We start from the raw sequence: 24,439 nt of genomic DNA, 5'->3' as shown, positions 1-24,439 counted from the left end.
GGATAACCAACTCCTTTATACTTTGCAATAGAAGTCTTTATGCAGAGACATATGGCTTGGCATGCCCATTACACATCCCAACAGACATCTGCTCTCCTTCTCCCCTTGCAGGTAGAAATCCTGGAAGAATCAATCAATCAGGGAATTGTAAGCGCGCTACTCACCCGTGAGGGTCTCAAGGCACTGTAGAATGCTTGTGAAAATGTTCTCAACAAGCAAGCTCAGCATATGTAGACTCCTCGAAGATGGATGATTTTGAAGATGTTCTGCATCCAGTTATTTTGTGCTTTTTGCAAAACGTTTTGAATGCCCAGAAACACCTTTTGTTTTGTGTGTGACCCACCCATATAAAATAAACCTACAAGTCTCTCTTGGCCATATCTCGCATTGTCTTGTTTGAAAAGATCTAAAAAATGTGCACGTCTCCACATCATGGGGATTCCCAAATAAAAGTAGTCATTGGGGAACAGGAAACTCCAGCGCTAAAGGGTGTTCTGGCTGCAGCATTTTAATTTTCCGCATAAGCTATGTTTTTAGGTCTCAGACAGCGCATGCACTGTCTCGAAGAGACGTCTTGTGTTCTATCTGTGGGCTTACAGGCCACCCATCTGCTACCATTGGTAAACTTCAGCACTGCTTTCATTATTTTTGATGCCATTCATCATGGCATGCAGGCATCAAGCCCTCTTCTTATGTTTGGCCCTCCCACAGAGCATGAACCAAGTACATCTCTCCTTACATTGCTCTCGGTTTATGGAGCTATTTTTTTCAAGCACTGCTTAGGAATACTTATATTTTCAGGCCGTATCCCTTGTACACATACACACATACCACGAAAAGGCATGCTTGTGTCCATAAATGAATGCATTTCTTAAGAAGTTGTTATAACACGCACACAACTTATTATTTTTTTTGCACGATCCGATGGTATTGGAGCGCCTGCTCCGTCCTCTGTCTTGTCATAGCACTGAACACAAGCCGATGGTATTGAAGTGCTTTCTCCCGCCCTCTCCCATCATTGCTTGCCCATCTCCCCATCCCTTCCTGCTTCCCTGCTTGACCCGTCCCCCCAAAACACTTATTGCGAAATTGCCTTTGTTTTTTCTGCTTTTAACTGTTTTTAATTGTTAAAACATTTTAAACTGCAAACGGCGATACTTGCACTCTTAAAAGACTATATTTGCGATTTTTGCACACATACTCTCTCCCGGAGACCGCTGTTCCACGCGGGACGCCATCTTGGGAGGAGGCAGGTCACTGGACCAGTCTTTTTCACCCCTGACTCTACAAATAATGAGGCTGGCGCAAGCGCGTGCAGTGGACACGCGCAGCGGGCGTGCCGCTGGTGCGCCAAAGGCGCGCCTAAGGCAAGCCCGTCTGCACCCGTCCACGCCAGGGCCGCGCCTAGCGCCAGTCCCCCTGTCCAATTTTACTCAGGGAAACCAAGCATAACTGCTTATTCTAGTGAAACACTTCATAGCTTCAATACCAACAAACACTCCAGTTGTTTATATCTCCAACCTGCGTACTGTCTTCCACACTCCCAGCTGACATGTCCGGGTTGTGGTACCAATCTGCCTGAACTAATACTACAACCAATTAAATCCTCAACTAAAATCGGCAGATATAAAAAAAATATACTGCCTAATCAAGTTTGGAAATGTGTCCTTATAAATGCCCGATCTTTAGTTAAACACAACTCCGAGTGTGAAACATTAATTGTCGATGAGGAAATAAGCATTTAATTTGTCACAGGATCCTGGACAGATGATGCCTCGGGCCCGGACTTGGCTAAAGCCACCCCGCCTGATTACCTTTGTTACACACTGAATAGGCCAAATAGGAAAGGGGGTGGCCTAGTGGTCATCTACCACAATTCAATAAGGGCTTCTTTTAATCTACTTGTTAACTCGGAATATGAAGCATTAGACTTCTGTTTCTACCTCTCACACCACTTTACCTTCATAAGCACTCTCATTTATAGAGCGCCAGGCCCTAGAAGCCAATTTCGTAGGCAAGCAGACAGCATACTGGCAAATGCACTGAGTGCCAACTCACACACGATACTCGGAGATTTTAATTTCTACTTGGAAATACTCTCTGATCGTGATACCACTAATTTGCAGGACATGATGAGCAATGTTGGTCTAGAGCAACTGGTGATCGGTGCTACACATAAGGTCGGGCACACACTCAACGGCATCTTATCTGACGAAACACAACTGCCCTTTACGGGCATTCTCCCAGTAGTTTGGTCAGATCACAAGGCAATGCTATTTGAGCTCACTGCTCCCAACCATCACACATGTCAACCAGAAAAAAAATACAAATGACTAGGAGAGCCTGGAACAAGATAAATGCTGAGGAATTGCAGGAGCTGTTAACTGCAACATCGCCTTCTTTCTCTACAGATTTGGATGAAGCAGCCCAATCATATACCATATGGGTTGAGGCAGCCGGCAATAAGCTCGCTCCAAAAAAACTCATCCGCCCTAATAGGGCACGCCCATCCTCCCCCTGGTACTCTCAAGAACTAAGAGACCAAAAATTGGTTTGCAAACACCTAGAAAGAAACTGGAGGAAGGAATATCATGACAGTGATAAGAACGAATACAAACTCAGCATAGCTCACTATAAACAGTTGCGTCTAAAAGCTAAACAAGAGTTCTTCACCAATCGAATTAACCTTGCCAAAAATTCAAGCAAAGAACTATTTAAAACGGTTACATCTCTGGCATACCCGGCTACTCCTACTATCACTGCGAGTCAGGAATTATGTGACAAAATTGCTCAATTCTTCCAGCTCAAAGTGGAGTCAATTTTCACAAATGCGACAGCCAAATCCATCACCCTCCAGTCCGATGACGGTCAATTAGGAAAGGGCTCTTAGGTACATTTTGATAGGTTTGCCCCGCAACACCTATGGAAACCTTAAATCTCATTAGGACAACGAAATCAGGTTCTCCTTATGACCCCTGTCCAATTTCCATTATAAAACTGGCGTCGGAACCAGTTGCTTTGGCTCTATCTTCCGTCATAAATTCTATGTTTTCTGAAGGCTACTTTCCCAAAATTTGGAAAAGCGCATCAATATTGCCTGTGCTTCAAAAAGCTACTCGGGACCCTAAAGACCCAAATAACTTTAGACCGATCTCTAGACTCCGTCTCCCGGTGAAAGTGGCAGAGAAACTCATGAACACACAACTTAGTAGGTTCCTGCTAGATTCACAGGCGCTGGATCCCTCGGAATATGGCTTTAGAGCTGGGCACAGCACCGAGTCAGCTCTTATCAAGTCCACAGAAGAGATCAGGTCCGTACTTGATTTAGGAGGTAAAGCGGTGATGATCATGCTAGATCTCTCTGCGGCCTTTGATACGGTCCATCACGTTTTATTGATGGACCGTTTGGAGATTGCAATCCATGGTACCGCCTGGGATTTGCTTGAATCCTTTCTTTCTAACAGAATTCAAACAGTTGCGTTATGGGAATATTCTTCCAAACCGTTCTCTTTGCCGTGTGAAGTCCCTCAGGGCTCCTCTTTGAGCCCAACGCTTTTCAATACCTATGTCTCATCATTGGCCCCACTTATTAAATCATACGGCTTCTCCCTAACCTCTTACACAGATGACAACCAAATTGTGGTGTCATTACTGCCATTGTCAATGATGAGAACAGCATCACGTCTCCAAGAGTGCATGTCAGCTGTAGGCAGCTGGATGGCCGAGAACTGTCTTAAACTTAACTCCGGAAAAACTGAAGTGGTGCTGTTCGGTAATGACCCCAGTTTTTGGACTCCTGCATGGTGGCTGGACTCACTGGGCCCCCTACCCACCCCCAAGAAAAAAGCAAAAAATCTGGGGGTCTGGGTTGATGATAAACTCAGTTTTAAAGACCAGGTGAATGCGGTGGTATCCTCTACCTCCTATACTCTCGGAGCATGCAGGAAAATAATGCCATACCTCCCCAAAGACAGTATACAAACAGTCATCATTACCCTAGCCTTGTCTAGGCTTGACTACTGTAATGGGCTTTACCTCACTCTGCAAGAGGGGCTCATGCACAAACTACAAATCATTCAGAATGCAGCGGCTCGGTTGATTACAGGTACACCAAAATATGTCTCTATCTCGGCTGAGGTTAAAAGGCTTCATTGGTTGCCCATAAGAAAACGGATTCAGTTTAAAGCCCTGTGCTTGGTCCACAAAGCACTCCATGGAGTCGGCCCAGAGTTCCTTAAACAATCATTTGTTTGGTATGTACCTAAAAGACCGCTACGCTCAACAGAAGCAAAGCTGATTTCGGTACCCAGAGTAAGCAAAGCTAGCTGGGGGGGTAGAAGTTTTGTGGCCTGCGAAGCGAAGGCCTGGAATGGCCTTCCGCTACATCTCAGATCCACAACAAACCTATTCTCTTTTAGGAAGGCCTTAAAAACTTGGCTTTTCTCTTCGTAATCTCATGAATGGTCTCTCTCCCGCGGGCCTCTGTAGGACTTCACACAGCGCCAGGACACCCTTGGGTAACAGTTGCACTCTATAAATTGCAATAACATATCATAACATACCTTCCTCATCACTGCTACTTTAATTAAAAAACAATTTGCACGATCCAATGGTATTGGAGCACATGTTCCATCCTCTTTCTTGCCATAGTGCTAACATCAGCCTTAGGTACTGGACCACTTTAAGTGCACACTAGTTACATTACACAGTGACACATTCATTGCTTTCGGTAGAGGGAACCATAAATAATTTGCCCCAAATCGCAAATTGTTCAGCTGACCCCGATAGTTGAACCTGGTTCTCCAGTTCCCCTGTCAGTAGCTTTTTCCGTTATGCCCCACCCTCACTTCACTTCAAAGCTCCTCAACTGTTTCTCTGTATCACTTCCACATTTGTTCAGCAAGACCCCGTTAACACCGAACAAGCAATGGCAAAGTCAATAGATCTCGGCAATGCCTGCACTACTGGCCTGGTCAACGTGAATGTCTTTAGACAGTGCTGTCGAGCAGCACATTTGCTGTTCAGCATGGCTGAAAGTCACTGAAAAAAAACGTTATGATGCAGCCAGCGCAGGCCACGTCATATCGCTTTTTTGTGTTAAGAGTTGCAGGACAGTAAACTCAACATGCGGGTGTGAAGAGGCTCGGCGTTGGCTCATAATCCTGTGATTGTGGGCTTTCAGTAACTTTCAGCCATGTTGAACAACAGATGTGCTGCTAGACAACATGGCTAAAAGACATTCACATTGACAAGGCTAATAGCTCGATCATTGCAGAGACTTATTGGCTTTGCCAATGCTTTCCTTGTGTGTTGACTGAGACATAACTTAAAAGTGCAAAGACATTGAACCTGCTCTCAAAAGGTCATCAGAACACAAAGTAATCTTAAGCCCACACAATGAATTTCACCTCAGTCATACAGATCAATTACTCTTCTGAAGACATGAATTCAGAATATTTCCATTCTAAAGAAAGAAGAAGTGTGCACACAAACTCTTACCTGCTCCGGCATAGCTATACGCTCTCCATTAATGAGAGTCAGCACTTTGTTGTCATCCATGACAGAATTCATACTTTCAATCCACAAAGTGTCCACTGGGCCGTCAAAAATGATCCATTTCTCATCTGGCTTCTCATCTAGAGGTTGGAAAAGGAGAAACGAATATCAGTGCTTTGCAAACTGCTCTGTAAACTCACAATAGTGGAAGAAGAGAGACTTAAGGTAGGAAAGACATACACACATTGTGCAAACAACAATTTGAAGGAAACGTTACCTACCTTCAACAACATTGCCTCTGATGCTAATTTTTTCACTCTCTGCATATTCATAGACATTGGATCTGATCCATGAGACCCCACTGAAGCCAAGGCCAGACCATTGGCGCGGAACCTAATGAGCCTCTTCTGACCCCTCAGGGCCAGAAGGCACACCTGAGGGCTCAGTCCGCTCAAATACTTGGTGCATGGCCTCATAAAACTCTTTTATTTGAGAGGGGTAACCCTGGCTCCCAGAAACAGGGCAATTCATAGAGTCAGACCTGCCAACGGCTCTGCACAACCATGCCTGTAAAGCGCTTCTTCCCTGAGTGTCCCGAGGACCTCGAGTGCAACGAGGAAGATTTGGGGCTCCAGAAGCGGTCCCGCGACGTTCCTTTCCTGAATCGGGACCGAGACCACCTAGGCGTCGTGCTAATTGGCGTTGACTGCCAGGCTGCAAGGAGCTTTAGTGACTGCTCCCTCAAAGCCTTTGGTGCCATGGGCCAGCAGTCCAAAAACGACTTTGTGTAGTGGTCGCGCTCAATACACTGTTATGTACACAAGGTGCGGGTCGGTAACCGATATGGCATGGTGAAAGGTGCCACACGGCTTGATATCTACTTTTCTAGAGGACATTCTCTTGACACACGAGAATAAATCCTCAACAAAATGTATAAAAAAAGTCTGCCAAAAAGAGACAGAGGGGTAGCTCTGCTCCAGCTCAGCGCTGATTGGCACGGAAAGAAAACAACTGATGTCCGCACGCCTGGGTGGCACCTATATAGTTGACTGCGATGTCACATCCGACGCTGATGACGCCGTGTGGAACTGAACGGATCCATCTGATGGCAGGCAGGGGTACCGCTCACAAAAACGTTTCCGGATCCAGTCTGACGTCTGGGATATTCAAAGGTAAGCAATCTGCAGCTAGAAGTCTTTACCAGATAATATGTTTTATACTGTCACTTTACTATGGAAGTTGGAGTGAGGGTAGGAAGCTGCCACTATATTCAAAAGGTGTCACACTGGTGTTACATGATGTTGACTACATGTCAGAATACCTTGGTGCATTTATGCCACTGTTGAACAAGTTACTTATCTTGAGTAACGCACTATCTGGTAGAGACTTAGTCGAGCCGCATATTCCTTAACTTTTGAATTCTCCCTAGGCATCAGACTGGATCCAAACATTTATCAGCAGTACCTCAGTGCACCGAGGATGCCGTCGTACAGCTCTGTGATGATGTTGACTACGGGTTGTGACGTCAGTAGAGTAATATACGTCCCCTCGGGCGCACGGATGTAAGGTTCTTCTGTAAAACCTTCTGCGTCATAATGCTGAGCCACTATAGAAACTGGGTGTAGAAACAGTGTGCCAAAATAGATCAATGTATCTTTGAAACAGTAACTAGAAAACAGACATGAATGGTATAGCAATACCAAGTCAAGACCTACAAGGTAAGACCAAATGGTTCGCTGAATCACACAACTACATGAACGAACGATCACTGGTGTATAAAACCAGTGCTGAAAAAGGGTAAAACCCTCACAGCTGGACAAAGTTCCTAAGGAAAGATAAAATGGTTCGACAAAGCACATAGCTACTTGAAACACTGACCACCGGTGTATTAACCAGGGTTGTAAAAGGAAATACCTCTTACACTACAAATCATTCTCAGAGTGGGGAGGATGGGTACGGCGTTAATGAATCTATGGCTAGAAAATGTATCTACCAGATAATGCGTTAACGAAGTAAAGTAACTTGTTCATCTGATAGAGACATCTAGCCGCAGATTTCTTAAATTTGAATTAAATACCATAGCTATATCCACCCGTAGGAGGGTCTGCAAACTAATCCTACAAAGGTTCACAGAAAGAGCCAGCCGGTCTAAATTAACAATAGACAAGATGTATGTAGGAATTACATAAAAAAAAAGCATGAGCTCCTTATAAAAACTGTGGCAAGAACCACAATGTAAATAAAACAACCCTACAGACATGAAAAAGCCATGCCCCAAGGCTAGCTGAATCAAACTGTATCAGTCAGCAGTAGGACAGTAGTACATGACCCCTAATTGGTGAAATGAGCCTAAGGATTAGAAGGGCCAAAGGCAATAACAATATTCCCTGTAAACTACAGTTCCATACACCAGTAACAAAGTATTCAAAAGAACCTGTCCAAGGAAATCCAGTAAAAATAGGTTCCAGAATTCATCCGCATTAGACCGTAGATGAATAAACGCATATATCGTCGGAAAGACCAACCCAAGAACAAAAACTGGTGCAAATCAAAATCTATCCTTGAAGAAAACGTCATTAGATATGATGACCACTACACGGGCCCTACAAAGCATAGAACCTGTAAAGAAGGAAAGATGGCAGTTATCCAGTTATGAATCTGCCATAAATAATGATATACATATATATTTAGTTTTTTGCAAATCTTACTTTGAGTTGTGGTTTGCTTCTCTCTTCACCGTAGTTTTATCGGTGACTGTATGTCATATTTTGTATTTCTATTTGTATTGGCATTTATAAGGCGCGTAAATCACCCGTAGGTTTCAAAGCGCCTGCAGAAATTCCAATGATGGACAGGTAATCAGACCGAGTTAGAACAACCAGGTTTTCAGCAGTTTGCGGAACTTTAAATGATTTGAATATCCTGTAGATATAGGTCTCTATATAGGCGTATATAGACCTATAGCTACAGGATATGACATAAAGTCCCTGATAAAACTACGGTGAAGAGAGAAGCAAATTGAAACTCATAGTAAGATTTGCAAAGAACATAGTACACATCCTGCCTTATTGTATATAGCAAAGCTATATATAAAAATGCACAAAACAGATACATTACACCAGTGTGTACGCCATATGCCCGCATAGATCAAATGGAACTGAAAAACTAACCCATGATACCTACACAACAGAAAATCGAAATAGAACAAAAGAAAGGAAGGTCACACCTTCAATAACACACCCTGGGTGACGTAGCATTAAGATAATACTAACTGCCCAAAAATATCCTGAGAGGCTGTTACTTTCATCAGTGTAAAAGAAAACACAGGAAAATTAAACCTTTCCAACAGCAAACACTTACGACCACCATTACATCAAAAGGAGTACAACCCAAACCATGGACATCTCAAAAAGAGATATACAGTTGGAATATTTGACTGCAAGGTATACTAGATGGAATCGAAATCTGACCGTAAAACTGATGAGGGTATCTGTTTATCTATCTATCTATCTATCTATCTATCTATCTATCTATCTATCTATCTATCTATCTATCTATCTATCTAAATATAATATATATATATATATATATATATATATATATATATATATATATATATATATATATATATATATCAAAGCTACCAGGTGTGGAGCACTCTCGGGACAAAGGATTTTATTTCAACAAGCAAATGCATTTCGGCATTTTCGCCTTCTTCAGTGCTTTTCTTAATGGCATGCAAATACAGCACTTCATTTAAAGTATGTCCAAGTTGATTTGATTGGACCACCACAGTGACGTAGCAAGTGACGAAGGACTGCAACACTCCTTGATCCAAATACCAAATACGCTGGCTGCCATGTCTGTGTATGTTGATTACAGTTTGAACCTTGGGGCACATTTCGTTTTTCTTAGATTTACTACATTTTTTACAGTCTCTCATAGACAATCTGTAGATTTATCTTATATAGAGGAAAAACGCAAGTGCAGGATGTCCCTTTTATCATGGCTCGATATTAGCAGTCTCAAGTCAATTGCATGGCCTCTGTGTCTCCCAGCACAGCGCGATGATAGCCACTTCTCTGTCCCTCGCCCAACCGTTGTGTAGAATTCGAATTAGCCCACAAGTAAAAGTCTGTATGACTCCATACCTCCAATTCAATAATTGGCGGCCTCCTGGCCGATAGGGAAAACATTCAGCTACACAACGGCGGTTCAGGCAGTAATTAAATCACAGCTTCCAAGTCTCACCAACGCTGCCGAACTCCAGGGCGGGTGCAATAATCCACTAGCGTGAAGGTGAGATCACGTAAAACATCAAAGCTACCAGGTGTGGAGCAGTCTCGGGACAAAGGATTTTATTTCAACAAGCAAATGCATTTCGGCATTTTCGCCTTCATCAGTGCTTTTCTTAATGGCATGCAAATACAGCGCTTCATTTAAAGTATGTCCAAGTTGATTTGATTGGACCACCACAGTGACGTAGCAAGTGACGAAGGACTGCAACACTCCTTGATCCAAATACCAAATACGCTGGCTGCCATGTCTGTGTATGTTGATTACAGTTTAAACCTTGGGGCACATTTCGTTTTTCTTAGATTTACTACATTTTTTACAGTCTCTCATAGACAATCTGTAGATTTATCTTATATAGAGGAAAAACGCAAGTGCAGGATGTCCCTTTTATCATGGCTCGATATTAGCAGTCTCAAGTCAATTGCATGGCCTCTGTGTCTCCCAGCACAGCGCGATGATAGCCACTTCTCTGTCCCTCGCCCAACCGTTGTGTAGAATTCGAATTAGCCCACAAGTAAAAGTCTGTATGACTCCATACCTCCAATTCAATAATTGGCGGCCTCCTGGCCGATAGGGAAAACATTCAGCTACACAACGGCGGTTCAGGCAGTAATTAAATCACAGCTTCCAAGTCTCACCAACGCTGCCGAACTCCAGGGCGGGTGCAATAATCCACTAGCGTGAAGGTGAGATCACGTAAAACATCAAAGCTACCAGGTGTGGAGCACTTTCGGGACAAAGGATTTTATTTCAACAAGCAAATGCATTTCGGCATTTTCGCCTTCTTCAGTGCTTTTCTTAATGGCATGCAAATACAGCGCTTCATTTAAAGTATGTCCAAGTTGATTTGATTGGACCACCACAGTGACGTAGCAAGTGACGAAGGACTGCAACACTCCTTGATCCAAATACCAAATACGCTGGCTGCCATGTCTGTGTATGTTGATTACAGTTTGAACCTTGGGGCACATTTCGTTTTTCTTAGATTTACTACATTTTTTACAGTCTCTCATAGACAATCTGTAGATTTATCTTATATAGAGGAAAAACGCAAGTGCAGGATGTCCCTTTTATCATGGCTCGATATTAGCAGTCTCAAGTCAATTGTATGGCCTCTGTGTCTCCCAGCACAGCGCGATGATAGCCACTTCTCTGTCCCTCGCCCAACCGTTGTGGGCTAATTCGAATTCTACACAACGGTTGGGCGAGGGACAGAGAAGTGGCTATCATCGCGCTGTTCTGGGAGACACAGAGGCCATGCAATTGACTTGAGACTGCTAATATCGAGCCATGATAAAAGGGACATCCTGCACTTGCATTTTTCCTCTATATAAGATAAATCTACAGATTGTCTATGAGAGACTGTAAAAAATGTAGTAAATCTAAGAAAAACGAAATGTGCCCCAAGGTTCAAACTGTAATCAACATACACAGACATGGCAGCCAGCGTATTTGGTATTTGGATCAAGGAGTGTTGCAGTCCTTCGTCACATGCTACGTCACTGTGGTGGTCCAAGCAAATCAACTTGGACATACTTTAAATGAAACGCTGTATTTGCATGCCATTAAGAAAAGCACTGAAGAAGGCGAAAATGCCGAAATGCATTTGCTTGTTGAAATAAAATCCTTTGTCCCGAGAGTGCTCCACACCTGGTAGCTTTGATGTTTTACGTGATCTCACCTTCAAGCTAGTGGATTATTGCACCCGCCCTGGAGTTCGGCAGCGTTGGTGAGACTTGGAAGCTGTGATTTAATTACTGCCTGAACCGCCGTTGTGTAGCTGAATGTTTTCCCTATCGGCCAGGCCGCCGCCAATTATTGAATTGGAGGTATGGAGTCATACAGACTTTTACTTGTGGGCTAATTCGAATTCTACACAACGGTTGGGCGAGGGACAGAGAAGTGGCTATCATCGCGCTGTGCTGGGAGACACAGAGGCCATGCAATTGACTTGAGACTGCTAATATCGAGCCATGATAAAAGGGACATGCTGCACTTGCGTTTTTCCTCTATATAAGATAAATCTACAGATTGTCTATGAGAGACTGTAAAAAATGTAGTAAATCTAAGAAAAACGAAATGTGCCCCAAGGTTTAAACTGTAATCAACATACACAGACATGGCAGCCAGCGTATTTGGTATTTGGATCAAGGAGTGTTGCAGTCCTTCGTCACTTGCTACGTCACTGTGGTGGTCCAATCAAATCAACTTGGACATACTTTAAATGAAACGCTGTATTTGCATGCCATTAAGAAAAGCACTGAAGAAGGCGAAAATGCCGAAATGCATTTGCTTGTTGAAATAAAATCCTTTGTCCCGAAAGTGCTCCACACCTGCTAGCTTTGATGTTTTACGTGATCTCACCTTCACGCTAGTGGATTATTGCACCCGCCCTGGAGTTCGGCAGCGTTGGTGAGACTTGGAAGCTGTGATATATATATATATATATATATATCTATATATATATATATTTTCTTTTTTTGTTTTTGTTTTTTTTTTCACTGAAAAAACCATAGGTTTTACAGACGTTATAGTTAGGAATTAGCCTTTAAAAAACCTTTGAAATTCACTAAAAACCATAGGTTTCAGGGACGTTATAGTTAGTTGGACATTTGACTCATATAAAACCAGAGAAATTCGCCCGTTATAGTTAGTTGAGCTAACTATAACTCGCGCGTCCGCAATGCACTGGTGATGACGTCACATATTACATCACTCATGACATGATCAGTGACATCACTGATTACATCTCAAATGACATTACTGATGACATCACTGATGACATCATTCAGTGAATGTGTGTTTCTGTAAAGTTTAAATATTTTTCATATATATCTATGCCAAGGTGTATTGAAGAATGAGTGGATTTACAAGTGCCTGAATGGATTATTTAGTAGGTGCGTGATGATTATTCTGTACCCCCTCCGATCAGATGCAACCAACTCTGTGCTTCCGAATCCAACAGCACGTGGCTGTGAGGCGTTAATGACCACTGCCTCTGGCCTACACTGCGGTCAGCAGGGCTCACAATTCAGATCGAGTGGTGATTGTTTAATTACAGAATCCAGTAGGCAACTGACTACAACGTCTATTGAAATATACACAATATCCTTTTAGTATACTTGCTTGAAGAACTTTTTTTAGATGAGTTATAGGTTTAGTACAATGAGACAATTCGTCTTGGTAGTGGAAAAGAACACTGAATAAGAAGTCTACACTGTGGACAGCAGAGATCGCAATTCAAATTGTTTTGATTTATTTATTGCAGAGTTTTTGGTAATTTATGTTATTGTATTTTGTGAAGAGGAAGTGAGAAAAAGTATTCATGGATGACTCTGCTGACTACTGCCTTCAATTTACACTGCAGACAGTAGTGTTCACAATTCAGATCGAGTTGCTATTGTAGATGACGCAGTCCTGTAGGCAAAAGACATTGCTCCAGTGTGCTCTGTCCGCACCATGCATACGCATCATCGCAGGCTCTGCACATGCTTTTTGTTGCTTCGCGTATGACAAACTGGGCAGCTCAAGTCAACGTCACGTGGCTGTGGACCCTTGCTGACCACTCTCTCTGGCCTACACTGCAGACAGCAGTGTTTACAATTGAGATCGAGTCGCTATTGCAGTTGATGCAATCCTGTAGGCAACAGACATTGTCTCACAGAGCTCACAGCGCTCCTACCCTCCTCTTTCCTACTTTTTTCGCCCTTTTTTCCCTTAGTCGCTTCAACGGAATCACAAAATGGCTGCCAACACTTCCTAGTTGCAACCGTTCGCAGCCAATAACCAGCAAGCTTGTGCTCGTAACGCCTCAGCGATTCAGATGGTAGAATTCCCAAATATCGATATCTGCAAATTTCGATATTTCTCCAAAACTACTGAACGGATTCACACCAAATAAACAAAAGCGTGCTTTCTAGACCAAGACCCTTCTCCCTACCAAATTTGGGGTAATTCCGTTCACCCGTTCGACCTGTAGCCTTGTCTAAAGTTTCCTATGGAAATTGCATGGAGAAAACAAGTTTTGGGACCCCCCTTTTTCTATGCCCCCCCCCCTTGACGAATCACCCCCAAACTTTCAACATAGGAGCTGATAGGAACAAAGAATTAGTTTGGAAAATTTCATGAAGGTTCATCAAACAACTCCAAAGTTATAAGTAAAACAAAAAATGCTCTTCCTATGGAAACTTGGTCTAGTGAAAGAAAATGTCCCCAATGAGACAACGACATCCAACCTCCCAACAGGAAAAGTGTAATCATACCAGCATATCAAAGTATATGGAATGGAAAACTCAGGATGTTCTTAATGAAGAGGAGAACCATAGAGGTGAACATTCTCTTTAAGAAAGGAAGAAATCCTCCCAGAAAATGCCGGACATGGTCGTAAAAGCTAACCCCTAAGATAAAATATTCTGACACTGGATTCCAGATAATATTACAAGCAGTGATTGTGGAACAACCATGTTCTAAGAATGAAAGTGGACCATAGAACGTCCATAAATGGAGGTGTGCATTAGTAATATAATCATTCAAAAAAATATAAAACAATCCAAAATAGAGTCCTTGAACCTGCCATATGTAACGACCCCAAGAAAGAGAAATACATATCAAGCAAAAAAACATGACCAGGACAGGAACATACAACTTGGTAAAGTTGGCATAACCCCCTCATAGGGTAGTATAACCTTTGCAAAAATCAACTAACGCACACCCAGCGAAAACTAGCGAAAACGACGGCAATCAAATGAAGGACCAATCAAACAAGAACGTCCTAGTAGAAATCTTGGCCAAATCAGACCCAAAATTCCACTGAAGTGGAAATTCAGAGTAGGTGTAAAGAATAAGCATACTCTCTGGATTAAAGGTCTCCGATAGGGCATAAGCAAGATGTCCCTATAAGAGATACTGAAAATCAAAAGTAATGCATACCAGCATACCAAACTGCTTCCAAAGAAGAATGAGGCATAGGCAAACTTCCTAACCGGAAGAAGCATCACAAGCAAATTACCTCTTGAGCATCCAGCCCACCAACAGAGGAAAAAGGGAAGGGAAAAACCTATGCAATACGTATCCTTGTACCACATTGTAGGAGACCGACTTAGTATAAGGTGCACACTTATTTAAGTGAACCCCCTTGCACTAATCCAGGCAACACTTATAGTGATTTAGTGGTCTTTGATAACCTTTGAAAGCTCTCAAAGTAGTAGCTGTGGAGAGCAGCCTTCAGGTGTATCTTAAAGGAGTGTTAACCAGCTTATTTTACCAGTTGAATCATGTAGTGTAGGTTAAATGGGAAAGAACAACACGGAGTGTGTATAAAAATATGTCTACTTATTACACAACACTCACTAACACATTGGTATATCTCCTATCCAGAGATATCAACAAAAATACACAACAATACTTTAATTGCAAATAGCTAAGAAATATTTAAGTAAGCACAAAATACAGTAGTTTCTCAGGGGGAGACAAAACCATAAATTAAAGAAGTGGAATACAAACTGCGACCGAAGTCGGGACTTGGGTCAGGAGACTCAGAGGAAGTGGGGACACAAGGAACCACACAAGGTAAGTACCCAGGAATCCCACGGGGGCTGTGTGCAGAGTGGAAACACAGCCGCTTGCCCAACAGATGTCAACAAGGAAGTTCCGTTTGCAGTTTTCCAGAAGAAGGACCCTTCCCAGTGGACCCTGAAGAAATCCTGTGAAAGACAGAAGGTTAGAGGGTCACCCCATCCGTGGATACACCAGGATCCAGTATACCCATGCCAGGGAAACTGGGTGCATAGGTGCGAAGTGATGCCATAAACTGCAGTAGACCACAATAGAGGACTTCGAGAAAGATGCTGCTGGAAAAAACTGTGCAAGAGTCCAGTGAAATCCAAGGTTGGATTCTTGAAGAGGAGAACCTGTAAGCAGAGGGGACAGAGTCTATGCCACTCAGAGGTGACCAGGAGGCATGGAAGAGCAATGCCCAACGATGTCAGATGGGTCAGAAGTGTTGACCGTGACCTTGTCACTGCAGCTGTGAGGACCAGGCAAGGCTGAAGAAGACCAGGCCGTGCACGAGCTGTCCCATTTCAGTCCTCTAGAACCAGGGGTTCGGTGTCCGTCGGGAGCACCAACAAGCCTTGGCAGCTGCAACTGGCAGAGAAAGCAATGAAAGGGCAACATTGGGACCAGGAAGGTCCAAGGGACTCACCACAAGCAGGAGAGGCAGAGCAGGCACGAGCAAGCAGGGAAGCCAACTGGAGAAGAAGAAGACCCTCATGAGGACCCACAGACCGAAGACACAGGAGTCGCAAGAGGATCTAGAGCAGCTCAGCAAGAAGGAAGGCCCATGGTAAAGAGGATGAGATGAGGACGCTGTACTTAGCAGGAAGAGATGCTGGAGACTGCAGCTCCTTGTAGCCAGGAGATCTCCGGAGTGCAGAGCCAACAAGCCTTGGCAACGGCAAGTCGACAAGGTGCATAGGAGTTTGTCCCAGCGGTTCCGACTAGGGATACTGACCTCAAAATTGCACAGAGGACAGGACAGGCCTCGAGGGAGTGGCTGAACCACCATCTGTGTTGCTGAGCCTTTCGAAGTCAGTGGGACGTCAGGAGCAAGAAACCTGTCAGCTTTGTTGCGGTGCCTGCAGATGCAGGGAAGTATTTCCTTGACTCCAAGGGAGATTACTTCGGGTGTCTTTGATGCCCACAGGTCTGTTGAAGATCCTGGAAGAAGCACAGACACAGATGGCGAAGAAGACTGGAAGAACAGGAGCAGCAGGAGTCTTCCTTGATGCAGTCTCGGTTTCAGGTGAAGTCTAGCAAAGTCCAAGTGTCTAGACGGCCGAAGAGTAACCTGGTTTCAGTCTTGAGTCTTGTCTCACGAGGAATCTGAGGACTCACTGTAGGAAGGTGCCCCGTTTTGCATGGTTAATCTCCACTTTTTGTCTGACACATGATGCAACCTGTCTTGATGTGCGCTGGGTCCCTGCCAATCAGGTTCCTAGGGCCTGTGTTCTTTCCCAAAGCTGTACCTTTGTATCCACAATTGGCACATTTCTGGTCACAGGTAATACCTTTGTAAAAGGTGCCATGGTTACCAAGGACACTGTGACCAGGGGAAGGCCTCTAAGGGCTGCAGCACATACTGTGCCACCCTTAGGGGCCCTGTACCTTAACACCCACACACTGCCATTGCAGACTGCAAGTTTTGGTGCAGAGAAAAGTTTGGAGTCGACATGGCACCCATCCCTGAGCGTCTGAAAAACTATGTATTCAGTTTGCACTCAGGATTACACAATACTTAATAGTTTAATCAATCTTATGCAATTTTGTGCTGCTTTGTGACGGAACCTGCTTGTCTCCGTGTAGTAAACAATTCTATGGAGGTGCACAGAAACTGTGCACTCAAAGCGCACAACTCATGACCTCTAGGGTTCTTGCAAATACTATAAATATTTCACAAGTTTATTACGATGAGTCAACTGATTGATCAGATGCTTTATCTTGACATATATTTTAAACTAACACATCTTTTAACTTTGCAGTTCCCCTGACGAAGGGCTAACAGCCCGAAATACATTGGGACAAACTCAACAGAAATTATAATGCAATGTGATGTAACATTGTTGTGAGAAGCTGGCTTGGTATCTGGTGTACACTTATGTAAGTGGGCACCCTGCACCAATTCAGGCAACCCTTATGGTGAATTTAGCTGTGTTAGACAACCTTAGAAACCTCTCTAAGTGGAGGCTGTGGAAATCAGGCTTCAGGCTTAGTCCAGAAGGAGTGTAAAGCAGCTCGTTTTACCAGAACGTAATCTTATAGGTTTAGATTAAGTGAAAAAGAACCACACAGTGTAGTTATAAAAATATATATTTATTATAGAACACTTACTAACACATACAGATATCTCCTAACAGGAGACATACACAATACTTTTCAATAGAAACAGGTAAGTAGCACGAAATATACAGAGGTCACCAGATAGAGACCAAACCATATACTAAAATAGTGGTATGCGAACCACGATCGAGTCTAGACTATACCCAGAAGACGTAGAAGTGCCGTGGACCCAAGGAACCACCAGAGGTAAGTAACCAGGAACTCCACGAAGGCCGTGTGCAGAGTGGGAACACGACTGCGTGCTCAATACAAGTCAATGGGTAAGTCGCAGTTGCAATTTGAAGAAGAAGGACCCTTCCCATTGGACCCTGAAGAAACCCCGTGGAAGACAGAAGGTTGGAGAGACACCCCACCCGGGGATACCTTAGGAACCAGGATACCTACAACAGGGAAGATGGGTGTATTGGTGTGAAGTGGTGTCGGAAACTGCAGTCAAACCCGATGGAGGACTTCAGGAAGATGCCGCTGCTGGAGAGGGTGAAAGTGTCCAGAGGAATCCAAAGGAGAATTCAAGTCGAGAAGTACCTACAAGCAGAAGGGACAGAGTCTATGCCACTTAGAGTGACCAGGAGACATGGAAGACGAATGTCCAACAATGTCGGGTGCTGCAGGAGATCGGACGGTGACCTTGGAGCCGCAGCTGTGAGGAGCAGACGATGCTGTGGAAGACCAGGAGCCTTTTGCAAGCTGTCCCACGTCGGATGTCGAGAGTTGAGGGATCGGCGTCCATTGGAGCACTAACAAGCCTTGGCAACTACAAACAACGTGTAAAGCGAAGATGGTGCAGTGTCGGGACCAACAAGGTCCAGGTGACTCACCACAAGCAGGGGACAGAAATCAAAGGAGACCCTTGAGAGGACCCACAGGACGGAGGTACCGGAGTTGCGAGAGGACCTCGAGCAGCTCACCAACTATGCAAGTGATGCGGTGAGGAAGAAGATCTTAGTAACAGATGTTTGAGACTCGGGCTACTTGGAGCCCGAAGATCTTGGTGGTAGGAAGCCAACAAGCCTTTGCAATTGCAAGTTGGCGTGATGCACAGGGGTTAGTTTCCTGTAGCTCCGACGAGGGATACTGGCCTCAAACTCGGTGAGAGGACAGGGCAGGCCTCGAAGGATGTGAAGAACCACCAGCTGTGTTGTTGAGCCTTTCGGAGTTCGTGGGAGCCCAGGATCAACAGACCAGTCAGCTTAGTTGCTGTGCCTGCAGATGCAGGGAAGTGACTCTTTCTCTTAAAGGGAGATTTCTTTAGTTGTCTTGGATGCCTACAGGCCTTGGAAGGTTCCTATATGGCGCACAGACATGGCCGTTGCAGCAGACTAGCAGGACAATGAGATCAGGAGCAGCAGGAGTCTTCCCAGTAGCAGCCTTCCTGCCCAGAGCGAAGTCCAGAGTGCCCAGACGGTTGAAGAAGTGGTGCCTTGAAATGAATCTTGTCCCACGACGAATCTAGGACCCACCCTTAGGTAAGCCCTTAAGCACCCTAATGAAAGGGTTGGAGGAGGGGAGGAGTCGGACATTGGGGAGGATACCCCCATATCCTTTGTCCAGTTTCGTGCCAGACCGGGAGCCAACGGCTCCCTGAGCTGGTTTGAACTGGACTATGCAAGGAGTGCACCAAGTATGCCGTTCAAACAAACTGAGTGGCGCTAGCAAGCGATCCCACCTTATCCCAATACACTAAACCCTGTCCGGGCGGTGGTCACACCTCCTTGTAACAGGATACCTATTGTTCTGCCTTCCCCTGCTCGAACTTGGCTCAGCAGCAAGAGCAGAATCGTGTCTCTGGTTGGCAGCATCCATGTTGTGCTGTCCAGGTCTAGAAGACACCCTGCCTTCAGGATTGTAAGGCCTGCCTTAAAGGTGACTTATAGGTTTTAAGTGCAGTGACCTTAGATATAGGGACACCTATATCTTTTGTAAGTGGTGCTAGAACCAGCTTACACAGGCTGCAATGACAGGCCTGCAGCTACAAAATGAGTGGTCTCCCGTGGGTGGCATAAAACATGCTTCAGCAAATGGTGGACCCTGGTGTACCTATGCCCTGGGTACCTTAGTACTATATACTGCGGACTGATAAGTGTACACCAGTGTCCAATCTGGGATGTACCTAAGTACTTATCATACCAATTTAGGGGAGTAAGCACAGAGACCGGGGTCCTGATTAGCAGGATCCCAGTCAGATTAGTCAGAAACAGTATTACATCAAGCAAAAAGTGGGGGGAACCATAAAAGCAGATCTTATTCTCCTACAATTATTTATGCTTATTGGACAGGAGGAATTATGCAACTGTGTTTGCTATTAGATGTTAAAAGATGTGTTAATTTAAAATATATGTCAAGATAAAGCATCTGATCAAGCAATTGACTCATTGTATTAAACTTGTAAAATATTTATAGTATTTGCAAGAACCCTAGAGATCAAGAGTTGTGTGCTTTGAGTGCACAGTCTCTGTGCACCTCCATAGAACCCATCCCTGAGTGCCATGCCTGCAACCCACTCCCTGGGGCCTCGGTTAGTCACCCCTCCATCACGGTGCACTAGCCCCCAGGTGAGAGTAAAGAAATGCGTTACTTACCTGTAACTGCAGTTATCCAGTATTGGTATCTTTCATAGATTCACATGCCTGAATCATTCCCCGTCGTCGGGATGGGAGTCCCCGGTACATAAGAAAAGTAATGTCTCACTAGACATATAGAGAGATAGGCCAAAGGCCTCACATTAGTAACATATCCAGGTCCTTTTGTAATGAGGACCAAACTCTAGAGAACAACCAATCAGCTATCACCACCCTCTGGAACCTTCCTGGAAGGAGCTCCAGTCCCTCAGATTTTTGTAAGCACAGTGCTAAGTAGATGTATCACTGAGAGATTCAGGTGAGCCCTTCCTGGGGAGGTGGGTGGGTTGCATGTGAATCTATGAAAGATACCAATACTGGATAACTGCAGTTACAGGTAAGTAACGCATTTCCTATCCAGTATTAGGGTATCTTTCATAGATTCACATGCCTGAATCAGAGTAGCAAGCAATGATAAGCACATTTGGGATGGAACAGAATGTACAAGTTCACCAGATAATAACATATCAATGTGAAAGTAGAGAAGTAACAAATTGCAATCAAAGGAAAACAGTAGAGAACACAATGGAGAAATGTGCATGTAAAAGAAAGGATGGTGGGATGAAAAGAAGGCTCACCTCTATCGAAATAGATGACGTAACACCGCCTGTCCCACTGCAGCATCCTTCATGAGTTCCGTATCCAAGCAGTAATGCTTAGTAAATGTATGTGGCGTCTTTCATGTTGCCGCTCTGCAAATGTCTGTGATAGGCACACCTGCAAAGAGTGCCATGAAGGTAGAAATCGCCCTAGTGGAATGGGCATGAACTGTCGAGTGCAAGGGATGGCCCGCTTGCTGGTGACAGAAAGTAATAGCGCCAGAGATCCACCGAGAAATACTCTGTTCCTAGGTAGACTGTAAGCCACAAAGAGTTGGTTGGATTTGCGGAACGTCTTTGTCCTATCAAGGTAGAATTTAAGGCAGCGTTTAAGATCCAGTGAATGCAGAGCTCTTTCTGCCGCCGTTTGAGGATTTGGAAAAAAGGTTTGTAAGACTATAGGCTCATTAAGGTGAAAGTCTGACGGGAGCTTGGGTACAAACTTGGGATTAGTCCGAAGTATAAACCTATCATGTTTGAATTGAAGAAAAGGGTCTTGAATTGAGAATGCATGAAGCTCGCTTACTCGCCTTGCAGATGTAAGGGCTAGAAGGAGTGCCGTTTTCCAAGAGAAAAACTTGAGGTTGGCTCTGTGTATCGGCTCAAAAGGGTGTTTCATAAGCTGAGCAAGAACGATGTTGAGTTGCCAAGTTGGAGGTGGAGACTTCACGGGAGGGAAAGCCCTAAACAGACCCTTGAGAAATTGTTTAATCAGTCTATGCGACCAAAGAGAAGGAACCGTAGAAGATCTCCTGAAACAGTATATCGCTGCCAGGTGAACTTTAATAGAGGCGTGAGCCAGACCTGAAGTCGCCAGATGGAGAAGGTAAGGCAATATTTGCTCTGGAGAAGAAGTGAAAGGGTGTACATTCGCAGCCTTACACCAGATGCAGAATCTTTTCCATTTCAAGGAATATGTCTTGTGTGTACTGTCGGCTCGAGCCCGGGACAGAACTGCCCTGCAGTCTGGAGGAATGTCTAGGCCATGGAACTCTCGGAACTCAGGAGCCAAGCCAATAATTTGAGAGATGCTGGATCCGGATGTCGGACTTGTTCCAGGTCCATTGTGAGGAGAGAGGGAAAAGGTTTCAACGGAATTGGCGGTTCCAGGGAGAGAAGATGGAGCTCCGTGAACCAATGCTGGCGAGGCCACGCTGGCGCGATCAGGATTAGCGTGCAGGATTCTGCCTTCAACTTCCTGAGAACCCTGGGAATCAGGAGAATCGGTGGAAAAGCGTAAGCAAAGACGTTGAACCATGCTATCGAAAATGCATTCCCTAGAGATCCCCATTGGGGATGTCAGCTTGCGAAGTTTTGGCATTTGGCGTTCTGCTGGGTGGCAAATAGATCCAATAGAGGTGTGCCCCATTGAGAGAATATGCCGTTGAGAATCTGCTGGTTCAATTCCCATTCGTGACATGTTGTTTGTTGCCTGCTTAGTGAATCGGCCAGCACATTGTCTGTTCCTGGAACATATTCCGCTCTGAGGGAAATGTTGTGTTGAAGTAACCAGTTCCAGATCTTTTGAGATTCGTGAGAGAGTGGCAGTGAACAAGTACCCCCCTGCTTGTTCAGGGAGTGCATTGTTGTAGTATTGTCCGTCCGGACAAGCACCAGAGAACCTTTGATCCTGGGAAAGAATGCCAGGAGGACCAGATAAACAGCCCGTAGTTCGAGGAGGTTTATGTGAAGCTTACATTTACATCGCGGTACATTACATCGCGGTTTTGACAACGCAAGTCATTACAACGACTTGCGTTGGAGGGCGCTGGACTTAGGAGTAGTATAATTTACTATTCCAACTCCAGTCTACGTACAGTAGGGAAGGTGTTGGATAGTAAATTATACTATTCCTTGTCCTAGAGCGCCATCAAGCGCAAGTCGTTGTAACGACTTGCGTTGTAAAAACCGCGATGTAATGGCATCGCGATGTAATCCCCGTGTTGTAAACGATGTTTCCCGAAGCTTCCGTTCGGAAGGAGACCACTTTCCGCTGATCCAAAGTTCCTGGAGGAAAGCTCCCCAACCCTCCAGGGACGCATCCGTTGTGATTATTGTGGAGAGGCTTGAAGCAAGAAGGGCAGGCCTTGAGAAAGATTCCGTGGACGAGTCCACCACTGTAAAGCAGTGACCATCTGAGGGGTCACCTGAACGACATCGTCGAAGGATCCTTCGGCTTGAATCCACTGAGTGGAGAGTGATTCCTGGAGTGGGCGCATGTGGAGGCGACAGTAGGGAACCAGCAGAATACAGGATGACATCATCCCGAGAGGAGATTTGAACAGGCGCACTGTGAGAAACTTCCTGGATTTTATGCGGTTCACCAAGTGAAGAAGTTTGCACTGTCGCTCTTGTGACGGGAAAGCTTTCTTCTGGTTTGTATCGAGAATAGCAGCCAGAAAAGTTATCCGTTGAGACGGTTGTAGGATGGATTTGTCTGGATTGAGAATGAGCCCCAAGCCACTGAAAAGCTGTAGACAGGCGTTGGAAGATCTGCTCGCGCCGTCTAGAGAAGGTGCCTTGACGAGCCAGTCGTCGAGATAGGGAAAAGCTTGGTGACGTTGCTGCCTGAGGTATGCAGCCCCTGGAGAAAGGCACTTTGTGAAAATGTGAGGGGCTTACTTGAGTCCGAAGGGCAGGACTCGGAATTGGTAATGGCAGAAGACAGAGCAGAAGTAGGGAATCTCTGCTTGTAGTCAGAAATTAAAAAATTGGAGGTCAGAAACCAAAGACGCAGGGAGACAAACCATGGGTGGTTGGTGAAGATGGCTGTCGTCTGGATAATATGCCTGATCTTCTGCGTCTTGCTCATCATAGTCCGAAACCTCCTGGTACTTGACATGAAGTTCAGAGGGACTTGTTGCAGCCCTGAACATGCTGCCCTCATCTGAATCCTCCTCCTCGTCCAAAAGGGGAGACGGAGGTAATGGCTGGACCCTGCTAGGTGATGTGAGGGAAGGCATCAGCGTGCGTTTGGTGACCGTGAGGTGAACATATGCACTGTCCATTTTTGATTTTGGTGTAGTCGTCGTCGATGAGGAAACACCAACGGACACAACCGATGGTAGCGTCAACGAAGTCCCCGTCGACGGAGTCGTCGTCGACAAAGTCGCCGTAGTCGACGATGGGAGAGACGTCGATGGAACACTCCTCATCAATGTACTCATCGATGCGCTCGTCGTCGAGCGTGGCGTCGACACTGTCTTGGACGTCGACGGCGATTTTTTAATCTTGATCGTCGACGACAATGGTATAACAGCCGTCCACGATGACGTCGTCGTCGTCGAGTTCGATGCCGACGATGCCAAGAGTGTAGAGACTGTCGTCGTCGACGAGGTTACTCCCACAGCTGTAGAAGGAGATTTTGTTGTCGTCGAGGCCACCGTCGACAAGGTAGTCGTCGACAGGGCTGAAGCAGGCTTTTTAAAGGTGTGTACAATCCTCAACGGAGGATCTTTGTGTGGTAAAGCCTTAAGTTGTGCCTCCGAAGACTTTTTCTGCGTCTTCTTTTGAGGGGGCTGCGAAGAAGGACCT

The 24,439-nt window shown here is 44.9% G+C and overlaps 1 protein-coding gene across 1 annotated transcript in view; it reads right to left on the bottom strand.

Moving 5' to 3' along the window:
• Positions 1-24,439, bottom strand: part of DNAH2 (dynein axonemal heavy chain 2) — a 2,945,517-nt gene that overhangs the window by 1,745,541 nt on the left and 1,175,537 nt on the right. The window contains exon 44 of the mRNA XM_085638712.1: positions 5,500-5,636. Within this exon, the coding sequence (XP_085494838.1) occupies positions 5,500-5,636 (137 nt within the window). The remainder of the gene's footprint in view (positions 1-5,499; positions 5,637-24,439) is intronic.

Source organism: Triturus cristatus, chromosome 12 (genome assembly GCF_964204655.1).
Source record: "Triturus cristatus chromosome 12, aTriCri1.1, whole genome shotgun sequence".
NCBI classification, from domain to species: Eukaryota; Metazoa; Chordata; class Amphibia; order Caudata; family Salamandridae; genus Triturus; species Triturus cristatus.
Note: the sequence above shows the minus strand (reverse complement) of the source record. Positions and strands in the feature narration are given on the sequence as shown.